Source organism: Halichoerus grypus, chromosome 1, assembly GCF_964656455.1.
Source record: "Halichoerus grypus chromosome 1, mHalGry1.hap1.1, whole genome shotgun sequence".
Classification (NCBI taxonomy): domain Eukaryota; kingdom Metazoa; phylum Chordata; class Mammalia; order Carnivora; family Phocidae; genus Halichoerus; species Halichoerus grypus.
The window spans coordinates 192,380,103-192,406,736 of NC_135712.1; the positions used below are offsets into that span (position 1 = coordinate 192,380,103).

Below are 26,634 nucleotides of genomic sequence, written 5' to 3' on the forward strand. Positions count from 1 at the left end.
GTTTTAAAAGGTGATTATGGTCCCTGAATATTTAATTATATACTGTCTCATATTGTTCTCTAATGTTTTTTGTGTTATTGTTTTGTTCATTACTGTGGGTAGGGGACAACATAGGTTTTATACTTTTAACCGTTGGTAGCCCTTGCTTCAGAACCATGTACATCTGTTGTGGCTCCCCTCCTTGCATTCTCCCACCTCTGCCAAATATATATACTTGACATCTATATACATACATATATAAATACACATATGGATAACCTGTCTTATTGTTAGTTTTCCTGAGATAGGTAGGATTTAGCAAATTTATGCCCCCTCTATCCCTTTCTTGTAGCTGATTCTTTGTCTCTACTTAGCCATCACCATAGATCCTAATTTTACATATATTCCCCACTGATCTGTAAACATGAAGGAGGTAACCATATCCATTTGCTTCAGTTACATCCTCGCACATAGCAGTGCTTAGCTCCCAATAAGCAATTAAAAAATATTTTTAATATTGAATATTAGTAATGCGATCCAGCTAAACCTAAAACTTTTTCTATCTATAATAATTGAATAGTTAAAATTATGTTAGAGCTTCCCAATTTTTTGTACCTTATAAGGTTTAATAATGATAAACTCATTAAAAAAATTTTTTTAAATAAATGATTTGGAATGGAAAAAATTTTTGTCCTCACAAAATTTAAGATTCAATCTCTGTAGAAATGGTTTCTCTGGCCTAAGTTTTAGGTACTCTACCAACAACCTGTATATTTGCTTTATTCATAGCCTAAGGGTTTCTACTTTTCAGGTAAAGTTGGCTTTTGCTGAGCAAATGACAAAAGCCTGTTAGTTGAGTAATGGCACCAGCGTGCAATTAGTTCCTATTTATCTTTTAATCTGATAAAAATGAGTTTGTACGGATGCCTTTAATGAACCAAAAAAGAGTTACCATCTGGAGACCTCAACATCTGAGTTTCTTCTGATCTTCTGCAGCCTCTTTTATATTAAGTAAAGTCTCTTTCCCCAAATTAAAAAGGTTACTTTTAACTTAAAATAATGTAGTATTTTGGGGCACCTGGGTGGCTCAGTTGTTAAGCGTCTGCCTTCGGCTCAGGTCATGATCCCAGGGTCCTGGGATCGAGCCCCACATTGGGCTCCCTGCTCCGCGGGAAGCCTGCTTCTCCCTTTCCTACTCCCCCTGCTTGTGTTCCCTCTCTCGCTGTGTCTCTGTCAAATAAATAAATAAAATCTTTAAAAAAATAATAATAATGTATTTTGTCTCAACATAGCCCCTAGTGTTTTCATCAGTATTTAAAAAGGTTTTTACATTAACTATTTAATAAAAAATATAGTTTTTATTTATTAGTTTTTATTTACTAGTGATTGTTTGAAACTCCCTTTCCTGTGACTTACTGAGCTGATGCAAATAGATTGGCCAAGCTTGATCAGGTTTTCCATATTAGCTGGGATGTTATTTAATACAGGACATAGGAATCCAACTTTCCTCTTGCCCTTGTGGAATGCTCTTTAAGTAGTACCCACGTGGCACAAGCCCTAGGGTTTTGTTATAATTATATAGTTTTGGTCAGTCAACTCCTTGGGAGACAGCTGGAGTTTGAAAATGGAGATCTGGGTCCCAATCCTGATCCTGCTGCTTGGAGCAAAATATCTATCCTCATTTCTTCATCCACAAAATTCATAAAAGGTGCAGTCCTGCTGTGAAGATTAAGTCTTAGAAAAACAGCGAAGTGCAAGTACTCTATGTCGGAGTTAAATAGACCTTGCTTCAAATTCTGATTTTATTAACTTAAATTGTTCAATGTCTTGCAACACTTATTTAAATTGTGCATAATAGATCTTCCTGATATCTGCTGTTGTGAGGATTAAACGGAGATACAGTACGTACACTGCTTTGTCCAGTGCCTGGCGTACAGAAAGCACCCTGTGAACACTGTCTGTGCTCAAGATAACCCATGATAGTAGTTTCAATTTAGTTAGCATCAAGTACTTAAAACGCCTTCCGGGCGCCTGGGTGGCTCAGTCGTTAAGCGTCTGCCTTCGGCTCAGGTCATGATCCCGGGATCCTGGGATGGAGCCCCGCATTGGGCTCCCTGCTCCGCGGGAAGCCTGCTTCTCCCTCTCCCACTCCCCTGCTTGTGTTCCCTCTCTCGCTGTGTCTCTCTCTGTCAAATAAATAAAATAAAATCGTTAAAAATAAATAAATAAATAAAACGCCTTCCACTTGACAAATTGTTTTAAGGGAGAGCGACCACCTGCTGTGTATCTTTTAATGTGGCGGTAAACTTTTAGATTTTTCTTTCATATATACTCGATACAGGAAAACTCAAAACACTAAAGGAAAAAAGTCTAGAAGCCAGCAACCCCCACCCTCCCTTTAAGCTCCCCAGAACCAAATTTTGTTAACACTAGGCTGTGAGGTCACATTAAAGGATCCCAGGTATGGGAGGTTCCGGGGTGGCTCAGTCGGTTAAGCGGCTGCTTTCGTCTCAGGTCATGATCCCAGAGTCCTGGGATCGAGCCCCGCGACGGGCTCCCTGCTCAGCGGGCATACTGCTTCTGCCCCTCCCCCTCCCCCTGCTCATGCTCGCTCAGTCTGTCTTAAATAAAAAAGTCTTAAAAAAAAAACCAAAAGGACCCCAGGCATTGCTGGCTGGAGACATGCCACTGGTTCTAACCCTTTAAGATCAAAGGGGACAGGGAAAATGTAAAGATGCAAGATCCGGTGGGAAAGGCAGATGGTGGGGCCCGGAGGCTTTCAGGTTGTTTTCGCTGTAGTCCATTGTCTTATCTCCTCTTCAGGTCCACATACGCACGTAAATATTTCACAGAGCTGGGTTCCTCCGGCATCCATTGCTTGAGTCCTCTTTTGGTGGAGGAAACTCGTGCGCGGAGATAGGTGTTATATTACTATGATAGGCGACGCCTGGGCTCGCGGGACCGGTCCAGGCGCACCTCCCTCCCCTGCACGGCTGGCCGGGAGCCGTCCGGGAACTTGCAGTTCGCCTTAAGTTCTATCCACGGAAGCGGTCCGCGGCGTCGAGGTATTGGCAGGGCGTTGCCGTCGCCCCTTTTGGCGGGCTCGGGCACCCCGAGGCTCCGCCCCCCTGCGCCGTCTATCTGCACTCGCGGAGGCGGGCGCCGCGCCCTCATTGGCGCAGCGGCCCGCGGCGAGCCCGCCCCCTCCCGGCCCCGACGCGAGCACGTTGAGTGGCGGGGGCCGGCAGAAGAACTGTCCGAGCGAGGAGCGGCACTTGGGGCCGGGCGGCACGGTTGGGGCGCCAGCTTTGGGCCTCCGAGAGGCTGCTGGGCCGGGACCGCGGCTCGCGGCCACGGGGGGAAGGGGGTGGGTGGGCTGAGAGCAGCTTGGTGGCGAGGCCGGCCCGCCGCCCCTTCCCCCCACCCCCGCCGACCTTGCCGGCAGAAGCTTCCCGGAGCTCCTCACGCCGGCGCGATGGCGACTGCTGGGGAGACGGAGGCCTCTCCGCCGACGGATGCGAGCTGGGAAAGTGGCGGCGGCGGAGACGACGAGATGAAGCAGGCGCTTCCGGAGCTTGAGTCCTCCCCACAAAATGGCGGCGGCGGCGGCGGCGGCGGCCTCAGCATCGCGGAGCCCGGCGGCGGCGCCGGGCCTGAGGAGACCGCTGCGGCCTCGGCCTCCCCGAGCGTCAGCCACGAGCAGCCTCAGGACTCGTCTGAGGCGGGCGCAGCCGCTCTCCTCAAAGGCCCCGAAGAGCCCGAAAGACCCGTTAGGAGGAGTTTTCAGATCCCCAGGAAGAGCAGAGAAAAGAAAGGTGGTGCTTCCCCTCTTCCCCAACCCCTCTTTCTCTCTCCCCTCCATCTTTTCATTAGAACCTCTCTGTCTCTTCTTCCCACACCCATCCGAGACACGTAAACACGCATGCAGCGCCAGCCGCCTCTCCCCTCACTATCACGGCCACCCAGCTGCTGCGCCTGGTGCGAGAGGAAAGCGGTGGAAGCACGCTCCGCTGCTCCCCTGTCCCCGTGGAAGTTGGAAGTAGCTCAGGTTTGAAGCTTGTCCGTAAGGCTGCAGCTCCCAGAGAGGAAAGATGGAGCTCGGCGCCCCTCCCTCCCAGCCCCTGAAGGCACAGAAGCTGGTGTGTCCTCCTAAGGATGCTTCTGACAAGTCTCACTGTGGAAATAGCCCGTGGCCATGGATTCTGGGGCTTTCTCCAAGGCCACTGCGTTCAGAGGACCACAAGTGCTTCTCCCTTTGGAAATTCTTCAGCTCTAAGTGTCTACTTGGAATTTGCTCGATGTCAGCGTCTCCCCCTTGTTTAGAAACCTCCATTAGATGTGATCCATGCACACTGGTATTTTCCATCACACTTCATTTCCATGTAGAGTTTTCCCCTTGTTTTTGAAGCGTTAGGTTAAATAGGTCTCTCTCTTTAAATCCAAACTTTAGTATGTTTTCTCTTGTATTTGAGAAGAATGGGAAGGTAGGTTCTTGGTGCAGTAATTTCCCTATGGAAAAAAATAGAAGTTAGCTTATGCCCAAGTGTCACCAACTTGATCTTGCAGACGAGAGAACTTCAGAGTTTTTGTTTTGTTTTTTAAAAAGGCCAGTCTAGATTTTGGAACCAATTTAGGAACAGTTACATGAACTACTTTTACCTGTTTAAAACTTAATGCTATTTTATGACACATTTCTAATGGAGATCAAAATTAGTATTACCGTTTTCTATTACACTATTTTTGACTATCCAGTGATTTGGGATATTCTGGATTTAGTCTAAATTTAAAGTTTTTTTGTTTTACTGCGTGGTTTAGTTTTTCATGATTTACTTTTTGGAAAATTATAGGGATTTTTTTTTTTTTTGCAGAACGCTTTTTAGTTTGTAATTTAAATCTTAGTAAAGACTTGGAATCTTGAATTAAGCATGAGCTTCCTTTTTCCATGTGCTTATCTCCATTTGCACAACTGAAATTGTTAGAGCCTTTTATCAGTAAGATACAAATGAAGTCAAACTGTTAATTTCTATTTCCATGACAAAGCCAAGGAAATCCTTGGTGTGAGAAATGATGTTGACAAAAATGAAGTTACCTTTGTCCACTAGCATGAGGAATGTTTCTAGAAATATCTTTTAAGCGAATTAATGTATTTTAGAGTTAAAGAGGATACTTGTAAAGGTCAGGGCTGTCAATTCTTTGGTTTATTTGGTTAAGATGTATAGTCTATATGAGGAAATTTAGCTGCTCATCCTAAATTACCAATTGGCAGAGAGTAGGTTGGAAGTACATTCAGGTGGGCTGTGGTAAAGGGGTAGGAGATTGAACTTTTTTCAAATTGTTCCTAGCTTGATAAAATTTTGAAGTCCATTTTTTTTGTTTTCCTTTTTTTCCTCTTTTAAGTGCCCAAGAATACGGTTTATGGTACATCTTAAACCATGGATTTACCATCTTTTAACTTTTGATAGGACCAGAATATTGTTGTAGAAATCCTCATAGTTTGGTTTGCGACTAGGGAAGTCACCAGGAAATGTTGAAAGGCACTGTGTTTACATGTGGTTTTTTTAATTAGGTAAATCCAGAGGTTACTGTAAAATAGGCTTTATTTGAACACACTAGAAGTGAATATAATTGAGGAATTAGGAAATCTAAAACCTAGTTGCTTTCTCCCCTGAGTCTGATGCTCCTTGGGGAAAATTTATGTTTTCTATTTTCACTTAGAGGCAAAAGGTTGTCAACTTTTGTCTTGTCAGGGAGGTTATAGGTAAGGAAAATAAAACACACTGGACTTTTTTCATGTTTAGTGAAAATAATTTATGCACTAAGCGGCAGTTGTGCAAATGATGGAGTAACGATTTAAATAGAGTTTTTAAAACTTAAATAAGCAGCTATTTTATCACCATGGACTTTATCCTGTCCAAGCTGAAAGAAGATAGTGTTTGGTGATAGAATTTAATAGAAAAATTGAAGTCTTCATAATTTAAAAAAATGCTTTATCAGAAATAGTACAGCAGGTGCTGCTAGTTTCACACTTCATCCCCAAATCATCTCTTGAAAGGTATCACTTTATGTACAGGATTTGGCTAGATATTAGTTGTGGTCATCTGAGTCTTTTATCATGAATGTTAGATCATTTTCAGTAGATACCTCTGAACCTTTCAGTATCAAAGATTATTTTGCATTCATATTTTAATATGGCAGACCTTTGCTTGTGACTATGCTTTTCCAGTGAAATTTAACATTATGACTTGACTATTTTTGGTACCTTAAATACTACGTGAGTATAACTTGCTGACTCCAAGTTATTTTTTTGGTATTGACAATAGCATAACATCCAGAATACTGCCATTCTAATTAATAATATTGGCAAACACTTTATAGTGCTTATTAGTAAGTTGGAGGCATTGTTTAAAGCACTTTACACATATTAACTAAATCTCAACAATTCCATGTAGTAGGTATTATTCCCATTTTACAGATGAGGAAACCAAAGTAATGAGAAGTCAGATAACTTGTTCAAGGTCATACAGCTAGTAAAAGAGTTGGAATTTGAACTTACAGCTGGTAAGTGTATAGTACTTACCACTACTCAAACTGTAACAAGACTTCTTTTTTTGTAATCTAAGTGTTTTTGTTAGCTTTTGATCTGATCTAGTAAAAATTTGTTTACCCTCTGTAACATTTAGAAATATTTAGTATATCTTCATCTCTGGGGTATTTTGAGATTCAGAACTTATGTTCATTATGAAATTAACACATTTAATCAGTACTGACAGATAAAGTGACGTAACTATTGACTGGAAGAGTAAAATTTACTCTTTGATGTATGTTGTGGTGTTTATTGGCTGGGCTGTTTTCTATAGTGTAAAGAGGCACTGTTCTGATATTTAACCAAATTGTACAATTGCATTTTGTCAGTAGATGTTTCACTCTTGCCTTTTTTTACTTTAAAATCTAATACTATAAGTCTAAAAGCAAATTAAAATTGGTAATTTGATACAATTTTTCCCTCCAAAGTTCTTGGGAATGAAATAGTGATGATTCACTTTCCGGAAAATGTTTACTGGTTAATGTTTTATGTAGGGCACAAGGCTACTCATGTACCTGCATCCATACTGGTCTAGTCCAGCAGAATTAATGGCTAATTCTCCTCCCTAACACCCATCTTTTCCCAAAAATTTGTAATTGTCTTTTTGAAGGCTTTGGGGCAAAGTCTCCTTCGAGGATATTTGCATGGTGTTTCAGTAGTTGTATATGGATGATTGGGTTCTAAGTACCATAGATCTCCCTGCATAGAAATAAACAGGGAAGTATTGGCACAATCCTGTCATCCGTATAAACATTTGATAGGTGTATATACATTCTAAGTAATAGAAGTAAAATTTTCTTTGACTTATTCCTCAGGCCAGAAAAAGTCAATAGTTTCATATTTGTACTTGTCTCTTTAGTCCCTGCCAGCATATTCATTCTTGATTCTGCACTATGTTCTATTTATTTACGTAAAGATTTTATTTATTAGCACCAGTGGGTAGGGGAGGGGCAGAGGGAGAGGGAAAAGCAGACTTCCTACTGAGCAGGGAGCCCTATGCTGGGGTTGATCCCAGGACCCCAGGATCATGACCTGAGCCAAAGGCAGATTTGACTGACTGAACCACTAGGCACCCCACTATGTTCAGCCTTTATTTAGAGATGAAACCTCCATTCCTAAAGTATTATGTCTGTAGCCATTTTATTAGACTGAAGAAAAATGATTTTTAAAGTCTTTCAAGTAAATTATTGGAACATGGATATTTGTTGTATTTTAATCAATACCAGTAGACATCAGAGAGATGGATTCAGAGAATTGCAGAACACACATGATCCACAGCCCACTCTTGGCTATTTCCTTTTCTTCCATGAATTAGTTACTTTAAATTGGAATGTGTAGTTCACATTGTCTTATTTGTATGTTTTGGTAACAGTGGTCTTTTATTTTAAAAGTTTGTTTTTACATATATGTTGATATGATTTTTTTGGTTTTCTTTTACATATACACATCTTAATACATGGCATTGAATTAAGTAAATTGGTAAAATTGAAAAAAATGTTCCTTTGACTAAGGAACCAAGCTGTTTCATGACCTAAATTTTATGTCTATTCCAACTGCTTAAATATAACATTAAATTGAATTTTTTTTTTTTAAAGATTTTTATTTATTTGACAGAGACACAACGAGAGAGAAAGCACAAATAGGGGGAGTGGAAGAGGGAGAAAGGCTCCCCACTGGGCAGGGAGCCTGATGTGGGGCTCGATCCCAGGACCCTGGGACAATGACCTGAGCCCAAGGCAGATGCTTAACGACTGAGCCACCCAGGCGCCCCTAAATTTTTTGTATGCTACCAGTTATAAAAAAAATACTCAATGATAGCATGGATAATATGAAGTCAGGAGACCTGAATTCTAGTTCTAATTCTGTGATACAATCCTTTTCCTTGTCTGAATTATAAATCTCCTAGTGTCTTTCTAAATCTGCTCTTCAGTCCCATAAAACATCTATAATCAATTTTGTCAATAAGGAACCTTGTGAATTGACAAAAGTCAACTCATTAGCCATGTGTCTTACATGTATTTGATAGAAATCCTGCAAATAAGCAAAATTATGTTTTTCAATGTGTGGAAGAACTGTTGTTACTTCTGTTAACCTTTATAAATCAAAAAAGTGTGTGATGGCTTTTGGCCCTGTTAAATGCATTAAAATGAGAAAAGAGATTTTATAGAAGCCACATAAGCTATAAAGAGCATAATCCTGGACATCAAGTTCTTTTCCTTTTATACCTAATTTCCTGTGTCTAAGCATTCTGTATAATTTCTTGGTCTAAAAAGGAAATGATTTTATTTTTCCAGCTCTGTAATGATTAGTTTCAGCTCTTGTATACACATACATAAATCTTGTCTTTTACTTAGAGCTCAGGATACAAGATTTGGAGCTAGGCGGCCTGAATTTGAATTCTCCCTGCCCTATTTATTCATTAACTATGTAACCTTGGGCCACATTAGCTATTAGGTTCATTTGTGAAATGGGTATAATTGAACTTCATAGGATGGTTTTAATGATTAAATGAGATAATGCATGTAAACAGTATAGTATCTGAATAGTAATAATGACCCGCTAATGATTAGACTCAGTAATTGTCAGAATCCAGAGAAAAATATATTGGATACTTTATTAAGTGAAATAATTACTATATAAGATGTTCTATTCCCCATTTGGATAATCACAGGGTTGTTTATTATTGCCTCAAATAATGACCCATAATTAAGATTATGGTACATACGTTTTTTTCTTTAAGAGAAGTGACCAAAGGATGTTCAGTGTTAAGAGGATTATTAAGTACAAAATAGGCAACTTGGGAATGTACATTCAGAACATAAACTTGTTAAATTTCTAATTAATACCAGCACATTGACTTGAAACCCTTAAAAATAGTTACAACATTATTTTTGTAGAAATGATAACTGGGAGGGGAAAAAATTATAACTGGCCTAAGTAGTAAAGCCAACGGAGTCATTTGAAATAGAAAATACCTCGGACACAGGCATTTTTTCTATATTTTCATCTATAATTTCCCCCCCCCGGCAGTCTACTTGAGTACATTTGACGTGACTATAGGACATACTTTGGAATAAAACAACTGTTTAATACTTTTCTGAGAATTGGAATGTTAATTTCTATATAAATTAAAATGATTTAATTTTTCATTTATGATTAGATCAATGGTGGGAATAGTGTTGGGACAGCTTAACTAAGGAAAATAATTTAGGCGTATAAAATTTCATAGAAGTTTAATGCCATATGGTACTTTTGGGCGGAGCCATTTTAGATGTCTGAAGTCACTTTGTTAGAAACAAAAATCAGTCCTGCATAAAACCCAATTTTAAAAATCCTACCTAACCCATTTTGGATGTGAAAGCCTATAAAGACTATTCCACATGCTGTTTTCCTTGCCAAGTTTTTCCCAACTTAGTTGGGAACAGTCACAAAGATGTTTTTTCCTACCACATTCTGTAAAGCAGATTTGAATGAGGGTGTATTTCTTCCTCTTTTAAGCTTTCATTTTGTTTTACATATTACTGAATTGGTGAATTTGTAAGACTTAAAATGATAGCGATGATGCTTTGGTAGTTGTAGAATATATTTGTATTCAGTTTTAAAAAAAATCTTTGACAAAGTTTATTATTTTCTTTGCTAACTTATATAGTTATTTAACTTGAGGCCAGCGCTCACAGTTCTAGCTACTGGCATATGATAAAGATAAGAGTAATGAACAAAGCAGATGCAGTTCTTGCTCTTGTGGACCTTAACAATCAATAGATTATTGAGTATATTCATCTACAAATTTGATTATAGGACACATTTTGTGTTTAATAGTATGTTCTTTTGAGTGATTTTTTTTTCCCCCCTGCTTACCCCTAGTTAGTGTCTATTGGATCATAACTATGTTGGCTTTATTGCTTTTAGTGTGGGATCACAAAGTAGTAGGAACCGTTTATATACCCTTTGTTATTGAATGTTACATTTTTACAGACACTTGTAATATATACATAGTGTGGTAAATGGATGGATGGATATGTCATTTAAAATCATGTCCTTTAAAACCTAACACCATGTATAGAAACTACAGTAAACAGCTGCTCTCTAGTATCTTTAAGAATATGTACAAGCAGAACACTGTTTTTAGTAGTAGCCTAAAACTGTTTTGACTGTGACATTTATTCTCTTCAGAAATAAAATCTCAAAAGAAGTTAAGGTAATACAGTATAACATAAGTTCTGTGGATACTTCTATATACCGTGAAATATAAGTGGTTCCTTTTTTGGCTTAGGGAACATTTATATGTGTAGACTTTTGAAATTTATTAGTAAGTTAAACTATTTCATGCATAAAGTGGAAATTTGAAATTATTAGACCAGTAATCCACTGGTCCAAGAACAAATTGGATATTTGACTTTTTAAGTATTTTAAAAATTAAATGGGGGTGTGGAAAGTTGTAGGGGGGGATAATTTCATTGTCTTTATACTGGATGCTGTGCTTAGAGCTTTTTCCATGTGTTGTCTCATGTGTGGAATGTAGAATTTAGTGGTTATTAGGATAACTAGAGTTTTTTACAGATTAGAGAACTGAGCTTATTTTTGGTTGATTTACCCAGGCTCTCCCACAAAGTTAATAAATGCTAGATTTGTTATTTGTGTCCAGGCTTGACTCCAAAGCTCTACATCTTTCCATTTCACTAAGCTTTCATAATAAATGTTCTACTACTTTATGCTGATAATACAAGAAGGCAACGGAATTAGCATATTTTATTCTAATTTTAGTACTAAAAACCAAATAGAATAATTTTATAGACACCTAAGTGTCTTAAATGGTTTTATACATTCACATATGCTATAAGCATTTAGTTTGCTGAAGGAAATGGTCCTAGACATACTATTTCAGTGTAACATAAGATAGGAGTGGAGAAAAGTTGAGGATACGCACAGGTTCTTTCTTATGAGAGTCTTAAAGCGATTTATGTTGCCCAATGTAGCATTCTTAAGTTTTTGCAAAATCGTAACCTCTTGTCTACATCTGTAATGCCAAATGCTCATTGCTGAAGGAACTGGTCAGTGTAGGCAACTGTAATTTTTCTTCAGTGAATTAATAAGTGTCTCTTGAATATCACAAAATAAGATAGCCTTGATGACTTTTCAACTTCACTTAAAAGTTACATTAAACCCACAAAATTTAAGAGACTGTATTTGAGATGGAATCATGTTAAAATTAATTTTTTTGTTTGTTTTAGCACTTTTTCAGCCATTAACTCCAGGCTCTCGAGAATTTGAAGATGTTCTAAATATTCTCCATTCATCTTACCTTGAACCAACCTCAGTAACAAATTTTAACTACAAACGTGCTTGCTTGATACATAATGAACTTTTGGAAAAGGAGGTATGTTTTATTTTTTTTAGGACATGCAATTTATTGTATGTCAATTAAGGAGGTATGTTTTAAATTGTGCTTATTTTAAGATTCTTCAGAACCAGTTAATAGCCTGGAAGTTGTTTTATGTTCCTTTTCTTTAAAAACGCTAGTTTTTAGGAAAGCCAAATTATGAAAAGGAAAACAAGTTTTAAATGACATCTTTTTTCTTCAAAGTATTGTTGATATAGCACTATTTGTTCGGATAAATTAATGTTCAATTATGTAAAATAACTTATTAAAAATGAATCTTAAGCATAGGAATAGCTTACTGTATAATGGCTTAATTATAAACTTATAAGGCCCTTTGCTCTTTTAAGTGCATATTAATTAAATGAAATCTATAATCTATATTATGTCTAAATTGGAAGATAAGGTAATCAAATGTATATATTTTTTAGGATGTGCTTAATTTTTTCCCCAGTTATTGCTTAGTAGTTGAATTCTCTTAATATCGCTAGTAGAAATTCTTAGTGAAAAAGTGTAAACAAAGTATTAAGTTTCATGTACAAATTAGAATATTTTTAGGAAAAGCCAGAATGCATATTCTGAGATGATATAAATGAGATGTTTAGAAATATTTTATGTGTTTATTGCTTCCTAGTGCACATGAAATACTATTAATTGTGTAATTTTGTGAGTTGGTTAACCCAGTGCTACCAGAATTGAATTTTGAGAGAATCTGTGAAGTTACTGGCTCCCCAAGAAAATTAAAACCTTGATGGTTTGATGTGGTTTCATGGTATGATAGGGGTTATTTATTAATTTTATATGAAAATTTAGTCTAATGATTAATCATATTACTGAACATCAGTAATTACTTGAATACTGCATATAAATCTATTACATGTGAGCTCCATATTTTGAATGTATATCTGTTTGCTTGTATCTAAAAGTGAAAGTCAGTGACTTGCAGTTTAGTTATACTTAGACAAAGTTGCTTTTTTATCCTGGCAATATGTAAGGAACATGTCTTACATAGTTGGCATTGAGACTATAGTTTTAAAGAAATGGAACCTTTTCCATGTCCTAATTGAGTTTATAGTCCAAAAGTTGATCATTCAGCAGAGATTTATTAAACCACGTACTGTATGCAGTGCATCGTGTTAAGTAAAGTGAGAGATCCAAAGGTAACTAAAACATGAACTTAAAAATCTGTGGGAGAGTTGGAATGTGGTAAAATTTTAGTAGAAATTTAGTTAAAATTGATAAAAACTAGATGCTTATTTGATTATTATGAGGTAAAGAGCTAGTTATAATGAGGAAAAAATTGAAGCACAGAAATTACAAGGAGAGAAAAGATAATTTCTACTTTGGTTACATTTGGATTTCTTAGGAATAAAATTACTGAAGCTCTTAGCTTGAAAGACATAATCACATACTAAGGAGTTGTTAAAGATTTAATTTTGTTTAGTTCACAGAAAAGCGAAGAGAACTGAAGTTTGATGGTCGTTTAGATAAAGAACTTTCAGAATCCTATGCATTTCTTATGGTTGATCGATACCAGGTGAGTGAACTCTTTATAAAAAACAATTTGAGGATGTTTCCATTAAGTTACTAGTTTTACAATGTCACAGTACACTTGACAATTATAAACTACTATTTTATAAGTTAGTGGAAATGATATGAGGTATAAATGGAAGAAATGATTTAGTAGGGCAAGGTATTTCATTGTCATGTAATTTGCTTTTCAGATGTGCTTATATTTTTTCTGACCAAACCTGTTTTCTTTCCCTAAGATGTGCTTGATAATGAATAATTCTCCTTTATTAAAATAGATTATCTTATGTATTGTTGGTTATATGTGCTGGGAACTATTTTTTCTCCTTCAATTGAAGATGTTTAGGTGGAATTTTTATTTAAATATTTTGCCAGTTCTAATTCTCTCTAAAAGGGAATGTTTATATATGTGGGTGGCATGAATTCTGACTGTCACACCTAGTATAAACAAAAATGGATTCCAGCTATGGTTACATTGGAAGCATAAGCCAGTTTCACATTGATATTTAGTCATAAACTGTCATTATTATAAAATTTCTGTAATGCAGAACCTACATAAGTTTAGAAGCTTGGGTTTTATAGAGCAAGTTGACAAATTATCTTTCCATGTTTTTAATGTATTATGATTGTGAGATGAAGTGTTTTGTTTATTTAGGTCCAAAGCATATGTGAAAAAGGATTACAGGTGGGCCAGTCCAAAATAACAATTCTTGGCAGTCCTTCCATGGGTAATCTTTTTTTTTTTCCCTTTATCTACTGTTGCCTTTTAAACATATTATTTAATTTTGCTGCATTCCTTAAAAATAAATTCATGTATGCCTTGTCATGTTCCCAGAAAAGGAGGATAGTTTCAGGTTCTGTAATGTGAAACCAGTTTTACCCTTTGTTTCTGATTTTGCTTACTTCAGATTGATCAAAGATTCTCTCTCTTTTTTTTCTTTTTTAAAGTCAGTCTAGTCCTGGTGATTTTGAGAAACTTGGTCTTAGTTTCATGTTTCTGGTTCTTTTTGTTGTTTCTGTCTTGGTTAAATATCAGCTCTCTTTACTGTCATTACATTTTTAAAGGTGTCATACCTTTTATCTCTTATCATTAGGTTAAATGTTTGGATTTTCTTTTTTGTATTTGTGCCCTTATTCAAATTCTTTAATTTTTCCCTCTTCACTAGGTATCTATCTTTCTAGGTATGCTGATTTATTACAAGCTAATCCTTTGGAACCTGGGGCAGTGGGCGATGTTGTTATTTTTAAAATAATGAAGGTAATTTTAACATTTACATTTCATATATCAAGGACAACATTTGATTTGGATTTTAGTTGTCCCTCTCTTTAGGAGTTTGATTAAATTAAAATCAGTCCTTGCTTAGTTTAGTATATAAAGATATTTTCGAGAGTGGTTTGCCATCTTTGATCTATTTGCTTTCCTTCCCAAAGAAAAGAATAAAGAGGGTAATATGTTGGTAATGTCATTTAAGTGAATGGTGTTGTAAATAAAATTTTTATTTTCTTGTTATTAAGCAAATTCAAACAGCACCTTTTTAGTTGTCATTTTTGGTGCTTCAACATTGGTAAAATGTGTTGAGTGTTACCAGGTATTAAAGGAAAGAACTGTTGTCATAGGTGATCTGTATTCGGAGAAATATTTTATAATGTTATATAGTCAATAATAAGTTTAGGTGGACTTAAAAGGTTTTGTCTATTTTAGGGTAAAATAAAGAGTATATACGACCCCATGGGTGTTAAAAGTTTGGAATCTATATTAAATAAAAGTGCTTTGGACCCAACACCAAAGCATGAATGTCACGTGTCAAAGAATGCCAATAGAGTTACATCACTTTTGGCTTACAGAGCCTATGAGCTTACTCAGGTAGGTGCTTGGATTCATTTCAGTGTTATGACTTCATATCTATTTGTCACCAAATCCTTTAATGTTTCCCTTTCTGTACCTTCTGCCACCACACCAGTCTAACCTCTGGTGTCCATATAACACTACTGGAGTGTCTCTCACTGCTATTTGTCATGTTTTCAAGACAGCTCAGAAACATAGTGTGGCTCCCTAGACTTACAGAGTAATATTGAGATTCCTTAGTCTAGTTCTTCCAACCTTGTATTTTGTATGATCACTGCCCTCAACACACCTCATTTCATTTTGAAGCCTTGGCTTCTCTTGGCCCAGATTCTGGCCTAGAAAGATCTCCTGCCTAATAAAATACTACTCATCCTTTAAAGTTGAAGCCCCTTGAATTACCTTAATTCATGTAATTTTATGCTATTGATTTGATAGATTTTTTTTTATTTTAACATTTTTCTAAGATGCAAACTTAGAATTAAATTTTAAGCTTTAAAATGATATACAGTAAAAAAGTATATGTTTGCCAAATTTTTTTTTTTTTTTTTTTTTTTTAAAGATTTTATTTTATTTATTTGACAGAGAGAGAGAGACAGCTAGAGAGGGAACACAAGCAGGCGGAGTGGGAGAGGGAGAAGCAGGCTCCTGGCCGAGCAGGGAGCCCGATGCGGGGCTCGATCCCAGGACCCTGGGATCATGACCTGAGCCGAAGGCAGACGCTTAACGACTGAGCCACCCAGGCGCCCCTGTTTGCCGAATTTTAGTCACTATGTTTTTATATGATGTTTGACTACAATAGTCCCCCCAACTCTTATCCTCAGGGATACGTTCCAAGGCTCCCAGTGGGTGCCTGAAACCACGGATAGTACTGAACTCTGTATGTATTATGTTTTTCCTATGTCTGCATACCTATGGTAAAGTTTAATTTATAAATTAAGCACAGTAAGAGATTAATCACAATAATAATAAATAAGAATATTATACTATAAAGTTATTGTAGTCAATCTCACTGTGCTGTATTCACCCTCATGATGATACGAGATGATAAAATGCCTACATGCTGAGATGCAGTGAGGGGACTGACGTAGTTACTGTGACGTAATGTTAGGCTACTGTTGACTTTCTGACCATTTGTCAGAAGGAGGAACATCTTCTGGACTATGGTTGATCACAGAAGCTGAAACTGGAAAGTGAAACTACGTATATGGGGGGGGGGGCTATTGTATAAAGTAATGGGGAATTTATAATATAAACTTTATATAAAACTATATAAAAAATGAATGCTATTTTTTTAACAAATGTATAAAAAATGTATATAGCCAGATGGATTGTATGGGAAAAGGAGTGTGGTATGCTAACCCCCCTGGAGATGTTTTTTTTTTGTTCTTTCTTTAATCTTCACTTTATTTATATAAAATAAAATTTGTTCTTGTTCCTTTTTTTTAACAGTTGTAAGTAAAACTTTTTTTTTTTTTGATTGAAATATAGGGGTGCCTGGGTGGCTTAGTCATTAAGCGTCTGCCTTCAGCTCAGGTCATGATCCAGGGTCCTGGGATCAAGCCCCACATCGGGCTCCCTGCTCGGCGGGGAGCCTGCTTCTCCCTCTCCCACTCCCCCTGCTTGTGTTCCCTCTCTCGCTGTGTGTCTCTCTCTGTCAAATAAATGAATAAAATCTTTAAAAAAGTAAAAATAAATAAATTGAAGTATAATTGACTCTTTTTGAAGACTCTGAATGGGCAAGCAAGACGTATTGTTGGGGGCTTTTAGCAAAAATTATATTCACCAAAGTCATCTGGGCTGGCTCATTTGATTACTTTTTGGGCAGTAGTTGCAGAAGGTAGCAGTAACTTTTTCTTTTTTTTTTTTAAAGTAGTAGGTTTTTCTAACAGAACTTGTAAACTAGCTTGATGTTTCCAAAAAATTTTCAGGCATTTTTACAGCAGCAACAACATTGAAATCAGTAGTTTCCCAAGGGAATGGACTTTGAAGGACAATGCTTTGTTTATAAACTAGAGCATTCTTTTTAATGAAAATCACTAGTCTGCAAGTCACAAAACCCTAATGAATGTTGTGAATAGGTGAAGGGGAGAGGCAGATGGGTAGTAAGAAGAGAATTAGCTACCTTTGTCACCTGTGTTCATAATCTCTTCCACCTCCTCTTTGCTGCTTGGTCTGCAGTTGGAACCAAGAATATGTTTTTCTTTGGAAATAATGAACAGGGGTGCCTGGGTGGCTCAGTTGGTTAAGCATCTACCTTGGCTCAGGTCATGATCCCAGGGTCCTGGAATCAAGCCCCACATCAGGTTCCCTGCTCAGCAGGGAGTTTGCTTCTCCCTCTGCCTCCCCCCACCCCGCCCCAGCTTGTGCTTTTTCTCTCACTCATTTTCTCTCTCAAATAAAATCTTTAAAAAAAAAAAAAAATGAACAAAATGCTAGATTTGGTTGAGATTGTGTCCTTAGCATTTTACTTTTTTGTATCAAATTGACTTTTCTGGGCTGACTTGGGAACTTACAAATGTCCATTTGTAACATTTTTGTGAGGAAATCTGTTGCACATTCCCAGGGGTAAGCTTTTCAGAAGTAGGCTTTTAGAGTACCTATTAGTGCATCTGAGATAGAGAAGGTGAATATTTTATATCATAAAATGAATATAAAGTACAAATTAATTAAATTGATAAGCAGTGCTTAAAGATAGTGTCTGTTAGAGGTTTAAATGGTGTTATATTTCTCAAAAATCAGGCAAATAAAGATTCTACTGTGTACATCTTGTCTTACAGAAGTTAATTTTGCATTTTCTTATTTTTAGTATTATTTTTATGAGTATAGCTTTGATGAACTCAGGCGAAGACCAAGACATGTATGTCCATATGCGGTTGTATCTTTTACTTACAAAGATGATATACAGACTCCAAAGTTTGTGCCTTCATCAAGGTAAGATTCATGAGTTTTAGACTTCATCCAGAATATTATCAACCAGAATATTATTTTACATGTCCTGCCCTGCTGAATTAGGAGGAACACTTTGTTTTCTTCCCATTTTTTTTCTTACCTGGCAGTTAATTAGATGCATGAGTGTTCATGATGACTTTTAAAAGGTCAGTGTGAAGAACATAATTTATGTGGAAATACAAGCTAAAATTTACTTAAACCTCACCAGTTAACCCTTTTTCTCTTGATATTGAAGGTTTGCACAGTTGAGTAAAATGCAGTTTTTAAAAGTGAAATTTTGTGTATTAGCGCTCCTAGAAATGGGGAGCTTCTATAAAAGATGCTCCAGTCCCACCTCAAACCAACTAAAAAATCAAATGTTTATTAAGTAGTCTAGGCATTGGTAATTTTAAAAGCTTCTAGGTGATTCTGATTTTTAGTGAATTGAGTACCACTGGTGATATCTTATAAGCTCTAGTGTAAAGTGACAAAATAACAAAGCAATTTCCCTTATTTTTTTCCCATGTGGTGGTTCCAGAAAAATGTTGGAAAAATTGATACTATTAATTTAGAAATACTGTTTTAAAAAGCCACATTTCATGAAATACGTACATTTTTTGAGGTCAGTCTTTTCATTGGTTTTCCAGATCAAATCATGTCTTCCTTTAAGTTGAGATCCAGCACACTTTTTTCATGTCAGCAAATAACTCTGGTAACCATCCATCCATAGCCATAAGTAGCAATTCATATGATACCCAGACACTTGTGATTTTCATCTTTCTTGTGGCTCTGTATTTATGATTTCCATGATTTGTTTAAAATAGTGCCTTTCAACAGTAATCTTTAAAGACACCCAGCACTTAATTATGAGGTCATACCTCCAGGAATAGTAACTGTCTGTTAATTTTCTTTGCCTCTTCTTTGATTCCATCTTTTGATCTCTGTATCATTTAAAACGAGCATTGATAGAACATCCTTGCTATACCTTGAATGCTGCCATGAGTGCTTCTGCCGCAGGACCTCTGCATTTGCTGTTTTCTTTTCCCAGTTAGTGGCATCATTTACACTTAACACTTTTACCAGATCTCTCCTTAAAGGTGACCTTATCAGGGGCGCCTGGGTGGCTCAGATGGTTGAGCGTCTGCCTTCGTTCTGCTCAGGTCATGATCCCGGGGTCCTGGGATCGAGTCCTGCATTTGGCTCCTTGCTCAGCGGGAAGCCTGCTTCTCCCTCTCCCACTCCCCCTGCTTTGTTCCCTCTCTCGCTGTCTCTCTCTCTCTGTCAAATAAACTAAAAATCTTAAAAAAAAAAAAAAAAAGGTGACCTTATCAGCAAGGTCTTCCATGATTTTTATTTTTAACCCCATACCCTTAGTTGCTTTGTCTTTTTCTCCATAGCACTTAAAACCATCATCATCTGGTAAACTATATACTTAATTTTTGATTGTTGTCTGTCCTCTTCATGAGATCGTAAACTCTGTGAAGGCAGGGGCTTTGTTCATCCTAGTAATCCTGTTACCTAGAACTGTGCCTGGTAAATAATAGGAGCTTGGTAAATATTTATTGAATAGGTTTAATATTTAATATTAAACATTTAATATTTAATAAATAGGTTTAAATATATATTGAGGCTATTTCTTCAAATCTCATCACCAAAATAAAGTAATTCACAGAGACTTTAATGGACTCTGTTATCTGCTGATGACTTTTTGGGAAAAATAGCTCTCATAAATTTGTACAGATATGGTAATTTGAGCCAAGTAACTGTTTGCTTCATGTAGACTTGGATCTATTAAATGTTATAATAAGTAGTTAATACGTTCTTCCTACTTGGATGAAGGACTTAATTTTCTTGTATATTACACTATTAAAAATAGCACTTATGTCAAGGTCCTGAATGTTAACTTTCTTGTTATCAGTCAGTAATATTTTTCTTTTTTTGTTTTTGAATTTATTTATAGATCTAACAGTTTCAATGCAGATAGAAACACAGGTAAGATTCTTTTATTTCTTTCCTTTAGTTTTATAAATTGGAAAAATAAGCACATATAGTAAAAAATTAGTGTTTTGCTTTATTTTTATAATGAACAAAAACCTGCAAAGTCTGATAAAGGAGGTGAGGCCATGTTATGATGCAGCGTCAGCATTTGGTTGTTCAAGTATAAGGTCTCTCTTGGAAGCTGCTAATACTGTGAATAGACCAAAGGATTTTAGCACTTGGATAAATATAAAAAATAAAACAAACTTCACAACTCAGCTTTTTAAAATACTGTATTTATCAGAGGTTTAGGATTTATAAGACCTAGAGAAGATTAAAAGCAATACTGACATTTTTTGTCATCAAGTTTCTCCACAATGAAAAGAGAGTGAGTAGAGGGTGTGAGATGCTATTAGGAATTCATGTAGTTAACTGGATTTAATATAGTCTCTTTTGGGGGAAGTAAGAGGGCAGTAAATATATTGTCTTTGCTCTTTAACTTTCTGATATAAAGACATTTAGACAAATAAATTTGTTATTTTTTGCGGCTGGAATAGCCCTGTAAAAGAAAAGATACTGAAACAAAAATCCTAATATTTGAACTCTCTTGTAAATAGAAATGTCATGGGTGTTTTTTGTTCATTTTGTTTTTTGTTGTTGTTGCTGTTCTTCTATTTAAACATTGTTTCTAGATGTGTTTCCCTTATTTCCATCTAGTAAGCATGTATTTGCTTCTGGGCTGCCAGTGGCTGAATTGTGTTATTCTTTTTATTTAGATAAATTTAACTACACCTTGTGGAAAGGACAGCTTTTAAATAAAGGAAAGCTTTTGTGTTATATTTCTCTGAGGTCAGCCACTCGTGCTTTTTTGCCTATCAAGCTGTAAGTACGTTATATTATAAGAAAATAGCAATTAATGGTTGCTAACTATTCAGTTTCTTCTTTTGCTTTTTATTCTTATATTTAAATTTTACTTTGGTCCAAAAGAATATAAATGTTGATTTGTTTTAAAAAATTAATAACTTGGGAGACTTAGTTGGCAAAATGAGCCCTCTACTTTTCTGTCTTGGTTTGAGAGTGGGCTAAATAGTCATACACATTTATGGCATAAAACTTTCTAAGTGATTTTAAATTTTAAAAGTGATTTTTCAAAGTTTTATCCTAATTAGATATATTTTTCATTTAGCAATTTGAACATGATAGACTTAAAAGTTATCAGTTCTTTGTTGGAAATGGCTTTGATGGGGTGAGTGAAGTTAAAATTTATAGACTCTTTTCAGTCCTGTGCAGCATATATTGGAATAGAAAGGTCTAGAATGATCTTTTGCTACTACCCCAGTAAATATTATGGGCCTTCATAAATGTTTGAAGATTAACAGTTCATACTTGAAATTTTAATAAAAGGACAGCCTTTTATCCTTTTTGGTTTAGTAAAATTGGTGTATAGGATTAACTTCTGGCTTAAAGATGGAAGGTTGGTGATACTGCCAGTCTTTTTTTCTACTTCTGTATATATCTGGACTTCCCATATCAAATCCTCTTTAGAATCAACTATGATATTAATAAGTGTGCTCTGCTTTCCACCAAGATCCTCATGTGGGCAGGGGAGGGGAGGAAATAACATTACTAGAGTTAAACATACAGGTAAGGCAAACATGTCTTTTCAATTTTCTTTCAGTCCTGAAAAGTTAGATGTTGAAACAGTTATGAGTATTGATCATCTGAAACAGAAAATCCCTCCAGCGCTGTTTTATAAGGAAACATACTTAGGTCCAAGTGAAGGTAAGTAATTTAATTTTATTAAAATATATAAAAAGCAGATTTGATTTAATATTTACAGTGTATTTTTTCTTATGTCAGTTTTGAAGAATGGAATGTATTGCAGCCTTTATGAAGTTGTAGAAAAAACAAGAATTGGAAGTAACATGGAGAGTTTACTACAAAAACTAGAGAAAGAAAAACTTGTGAGTGAAAGGTTTTAAAATATTCCTCATTCTTCCTTAGAAATAAGTATTTGAATAAGTGATCATATTGTTTCAGTTTATTTCATTTTTGCTTCTGAAAGCACCATAAAGTCTCTTTGTTGCTACTATTTAGCGAACAGTTTTACTATGGTCTTTTTATTTTAGCCATGACGCTAGATCTTCTGCAAGCCAGTCTTCCCCATGAAGTATCTTTATTGTATTTTGTGATTGTGACAACAAATATTTATTGAATACCATTTTCTTATGCAGAGTTTATACTTCAGTAAAAAATGAGATAAGGAGACTATTCTTCTGGATTATACAGTGATAAATGGAGTTCCTCAAATAGATATGGTTTGTTCCAGTAGAGACTATGCCATATTTGAAGATTCAGAAAGAACAAGATGCTTGGTGAGGTTGAAAAGAAATAAAGCAACAACACTAGTTGAGAGAAAGTGGTAGGACATGAGGCTAGAAAAGTGTGTAGGGGGCTGTGTCCTGCAGTGTTATGTAGGCAGTGTTCAAATATTTGGAAGTTTGGATGTAATCCTAAGAGCAATTGGGTTTTAAAGGGAGTAGCATGAGGTTTTGATTGTGTGTGCGACATGATCACATCTGTGTTTTGGAAATTTATTTGGTTACTCTGTAGAGAATGAGTTGAAAAGGGGAGATGAGGCAGAAAACTAGCATTACATTAGAGGGTGATAGTGGGTGGAGGAGAAAGGTAAGAATGATGATATAAGAGACTGATTTAAGACATATTTACTAGGTGTATCCAATAATAGATACTGATTTTATTGAGTTTGGATAGAGGGATTAGGTCAGGCATCAGTTGTGATGGATTCAGGAATGAACAGAAAATGAATACATGCTATTATGTGTAGTTTAGCTGAAAGAGAGGAGGTAGTTACAGAGGAGAGGGGCTCATGTTTGAATGTTGATGGAACATTTCAGTAGAGAGGGGAAGAAGTTTTTTGCACAGGTATGCCATGTGCAATACAAGTTTTTCAGCAGTTGACTGCCTTTTACTCCTCACTTTGTTGAGCCTCAATTTCCAGGTAGTCAAGTGGAGGTTAGTATCAATGATTTTCAGAACTTGCAACTGCATTTTTAATGGCTTGTAGAATTTCATTGTATACATATATGTTTATGGGTGGGAGAGTCAAATTGTATGCAAAACTTATAGGGAGAGTTTATACACTTAGGAATTGGTAGATACCTAACAATAACTTTTTTTTTTAGATTTTATTTATTTATCTGAAGGAAAGAGAGAGAGCACAAGTGGGGGGTGGGGGGCGGTGGGCAGAGGGAGAAGCAGGCTCTCTGCTGAGCAGGGAGCCTGGTGTGGGGCTCGATCCCAGGACCCTGGGATCGTGACCTGAGCCGAAGGCAGACGCTTAACCGACTGAGCCGCCCAGGCGCCCCTAACAGTAACTTTTTGACTAACCAGCTAGAAATCTTTGGGCTAGGCATCTTAGAACACACACATGCACATTCAGTACATATGAATATACTTTTATATTTACATTTCTTGTTTTCTTCTGAAATATAACTGTTCCTCCTAATCAAAATCTATTTAATTCCAGAGTTCAGAAAGTGAAAGTTTAGAGAGTAGGTTTGGATATGGTGAGATACTGGGTTATCCAAATCTGTTTGGTTCTTGCATTTCAGAAAATGAGTATTGAGTCTTGACAATGAGGAGTTTATCAGAAAATTATATCTGTTCCATTTCTAGTAGTGAGAATCAGGATAGGAAGATACTGGTATTTTATTCACCTGAGCAAATATTATATTAGGTTCTTGGAGAACTGGGTTTTCCCAGAATTAAGAAATAAAGTAAGATTCTGTATCTTAGAGGGCATGAGCATTCCACAAGGTTACACTACCTGAGTCTAATGGACCCTAGGTATTTTGTGTAGCTATACCTTTTCCTACAAACCTCAGTGGGAATTATTCTAACTATAGCTACTTTCTTCATAGTTCTAATGATGATGGAAGATGCATTGAGGACTGTTGGGTTCTCAATAATTTCATCTTGAGTATGTATACAACATATAGTATGGATCAGAGATTTAATGAGAACCTCACAGTACCTCCTTTGCCCTAGTCTTTAACCTTAGGGCATCCCAAGGAAAGACAGGTCAGTTATCCTATGCAAGTAGCTGGACATTCCACAGGCAAGGGATGAGGAAAAATGGTTTTTCTTTGCTTATTAAAGGAAGGAGGCCACTATCTCCCTCCCTTCCTGGAAAGTTCTTGAAAACAGTAATGAATATTAACTCCAATCCTGTAGTAAATAAATAAAATCTCTTCAGGAGGCACTTAGCCCTCTGGGACATCTCCAAGTTTCTGGGACTCATTCATCCTTGAAATATAAATACCTAAGTCTTCCTGGCACCTTGGGGCTTAATATAGGAACTAATCTGTGCTATAACCTCTTGGCCCTCTTGTGTACTGACTCGGCACTCTCAGGGAGATAAGGGAAATTTAATTACCCTTTTCAATCAGAGCAGTTACTTAGATAATTGGCTACAGATCTAATTCTGAAAATATGTGAGAAGTAAAATATTTCTGGGGGAAATGAAAGCAAACATTCCCTATCTTTATATTTACTTTTCTGTGTATCAGAAGGCTAGTTTTGGTGGAGGACCACTGAGAAACCTAGGGAAATTTTATTTTCTCACAGGGAGATTTATAATGTAAGTAAAGTTATATTGAGCTCTCTTTTGGTAGGGGATAAGTTAATAATTCTTAAAACTAACTTAATATAGAGGAAAATGATGGCTGTCCCTAAATTTGAATGTTATTTCTGATGTGAACATTCTATATATATATATATATATATTCCATATATTTCTTTGGGGTATGTATCTAGTATATTAGATTTATTATCTATAAGTAGAGTTACTGAATCATAAACACATGACTGGCTTTACAAGATAATGCGATATTGTTTTAAGTGTACCAATTTATATCCTCTATTACCAGCAAGTTCTCCTTAATTCACACAGTCACTGGTACAGTCAGGCTGGCAAAATCTTGCCAATCTGGTAGTTATAAATTATATTGTACTGTGATTTTAGCCTGTATTTTCCTGAAATATGAGTTGATCATCCTTTTATAAATTTATTTCTTTTAGTGTTCACTTGCCTATTTTTCCTTTGAGTGGCTTGTTTTCTTACTAATTTGAGGAATTTTATATATATTTTGGGTACTAATATTGAGGTATGTGTGCTAGAATTTTTTTTTTCGTAATCTGTGCTTGCCTTTTTTATTCATGGTGTATTTTTGAAGAACAGATGTTCTTAATGTAATTAAGTTTATCTGCCTGAATGTTAAGCACTGTTTGTGACTTTAAGAAATCTTTCCTTACCCCTAGATCTTACAAGTATTGCCCTAGGTTTTCTTGTGAATGTGTTATGATTTTGCCTACATGTTTTTGTTTGTTTGTTTGTTTTGTATGATATAATGTAGGAATCCTACTTCACTTTTTCCCAATATGAATAACAAGTTGTTCTGAACCATTTATTGAATAGTCCCGCTTTTCTCCACTAAGAAGCCTTGATAGGAGGTAGGGCCAACTGCCCCACTTTTTTCATCCTTTTAAGGAGTGTTTTGCTATTTGAGATTTAGCTTTTTTCAAAAATTTAAGTTTCAGCTTTGCTTTTTTAAAAAAAAATTTAGAATCAGCTTTTAAGATTCCCCCTTCCAACCCCCTCTTCTCCCCCAATAAAACCCTATTGGGATTTCTTAATTGGAGTTTTATTAAATCTGTAGATCAAATTTGAGAGAATGGAGGTCTTCTATGATGCTGTCTTATCCATGAACAAGATTATCTCTTTACTCCTTTAGGGTATTCTTTTAACAGGGTTTTATAATTTTCTGGATATACATCTTGCTTAGTTTTTGTTCAGTTTATCCCCAGGCATCTTACTCTTTTTGATGCCATTATAAACAATATTTCCCATTTCAGTACATTTTCTGTTTTTTGTGTATATAAAAATGTAATTGATATTTATATATTGATTTTATGTTAGATCAGTGTATGAAATTTGAATAATTTGTTCTCTTTTATACATTATTTGGGATTGCTGTATAGACTTTATTATCTGGGAGCAACATTGTTTTGTTTTTTTCCTCTCTAGTCCTTAAGCTTTTTATTTCTCTTTCTTGTATTACTGTGTAACTAGGATCTCTAGTACAATGTTGAATAAAAGTGGTAGTTGTAGGCATTTTCTTATCTTTTTGATTTTCAAAAGAACACGTCTAACATTAACCACTAGATAGGAAGTTTGCAGTAGGTTTTTCACAAACCTATTTATCAGTTTAAAAATTTTCTTCATTTTTTTAACCATGATGGGTTTTGAATTTATTGAATGCTTTTGGGGGGGGGCATTTATCAAGACGGTAATATGGTATATTGCTGCATTAGAGTTCTCCAGAGGAACAG

At 36.1% G+C, this 26,634-nt stretch overlaps 1 protein-coding gene across 9 annotated transcripts in view; it reads left to right on the forward strand.

The window, feature by feature from the left end:
• Positions 1-3,179: 3,179 nt before the first annotated feature.
• Positions 3,180-26,634, forward strand: part of TASOR (transcription activation suppressor) — a 51,330-nt gene continuing 27,875 nt past the window's right edge. For 5 of the 9 annotated variants that reach the window (XM_078076872.1, XM_078076870.1, XM_078076873.1 and 2 more), the window contains exons 1-11: positions 3,185-3,794; positions 11,794-11,939; positions 13,384-13,476; positions 14,125-14,197; positions 14,636-14,727; positions 15,172-15,333; positions 18,122-18,246; positions 20,204-20,235; positions 20,997-21,102; positions 21,899-22,002; positions 22,081-22,184. In XM_078076872.1, coding sequence (XP_077932998.1) covers positions 3,455-3,794; positions 11,794-11,939; positions 13,384-13,476; positions 14,125-14,197; positions 14,636-14,727; positions 15,172-15,333; positions 18,122-18,246; positions 20,204-20,235; positions 20,997-21,102; positions 21,899-22,002; positions 22,081-22,184 — 1,377 coding nt within the window. In that variant the 5' untranslated portion in view covers positions 3,185-3,454. Of the gene's footprint in view, positions 3,795-11,793; positions 11,940-13,383; positions 13,477-14,124; positions 14,198-14,635; positions 14,728-15,171; positions 15,334-18,121; positions 18,247-20,203; positions 20,236-20,996; positions 21,103-21,898; positions 22,003-22,080; positions 22,185-26,634 lie in introns of all 9 variants that reach the window. The other 4 variants (XM_078076869.1, XM_078076875.1, XM_036082427.2 and 1 more) reach the window with 2 other exon arrangements.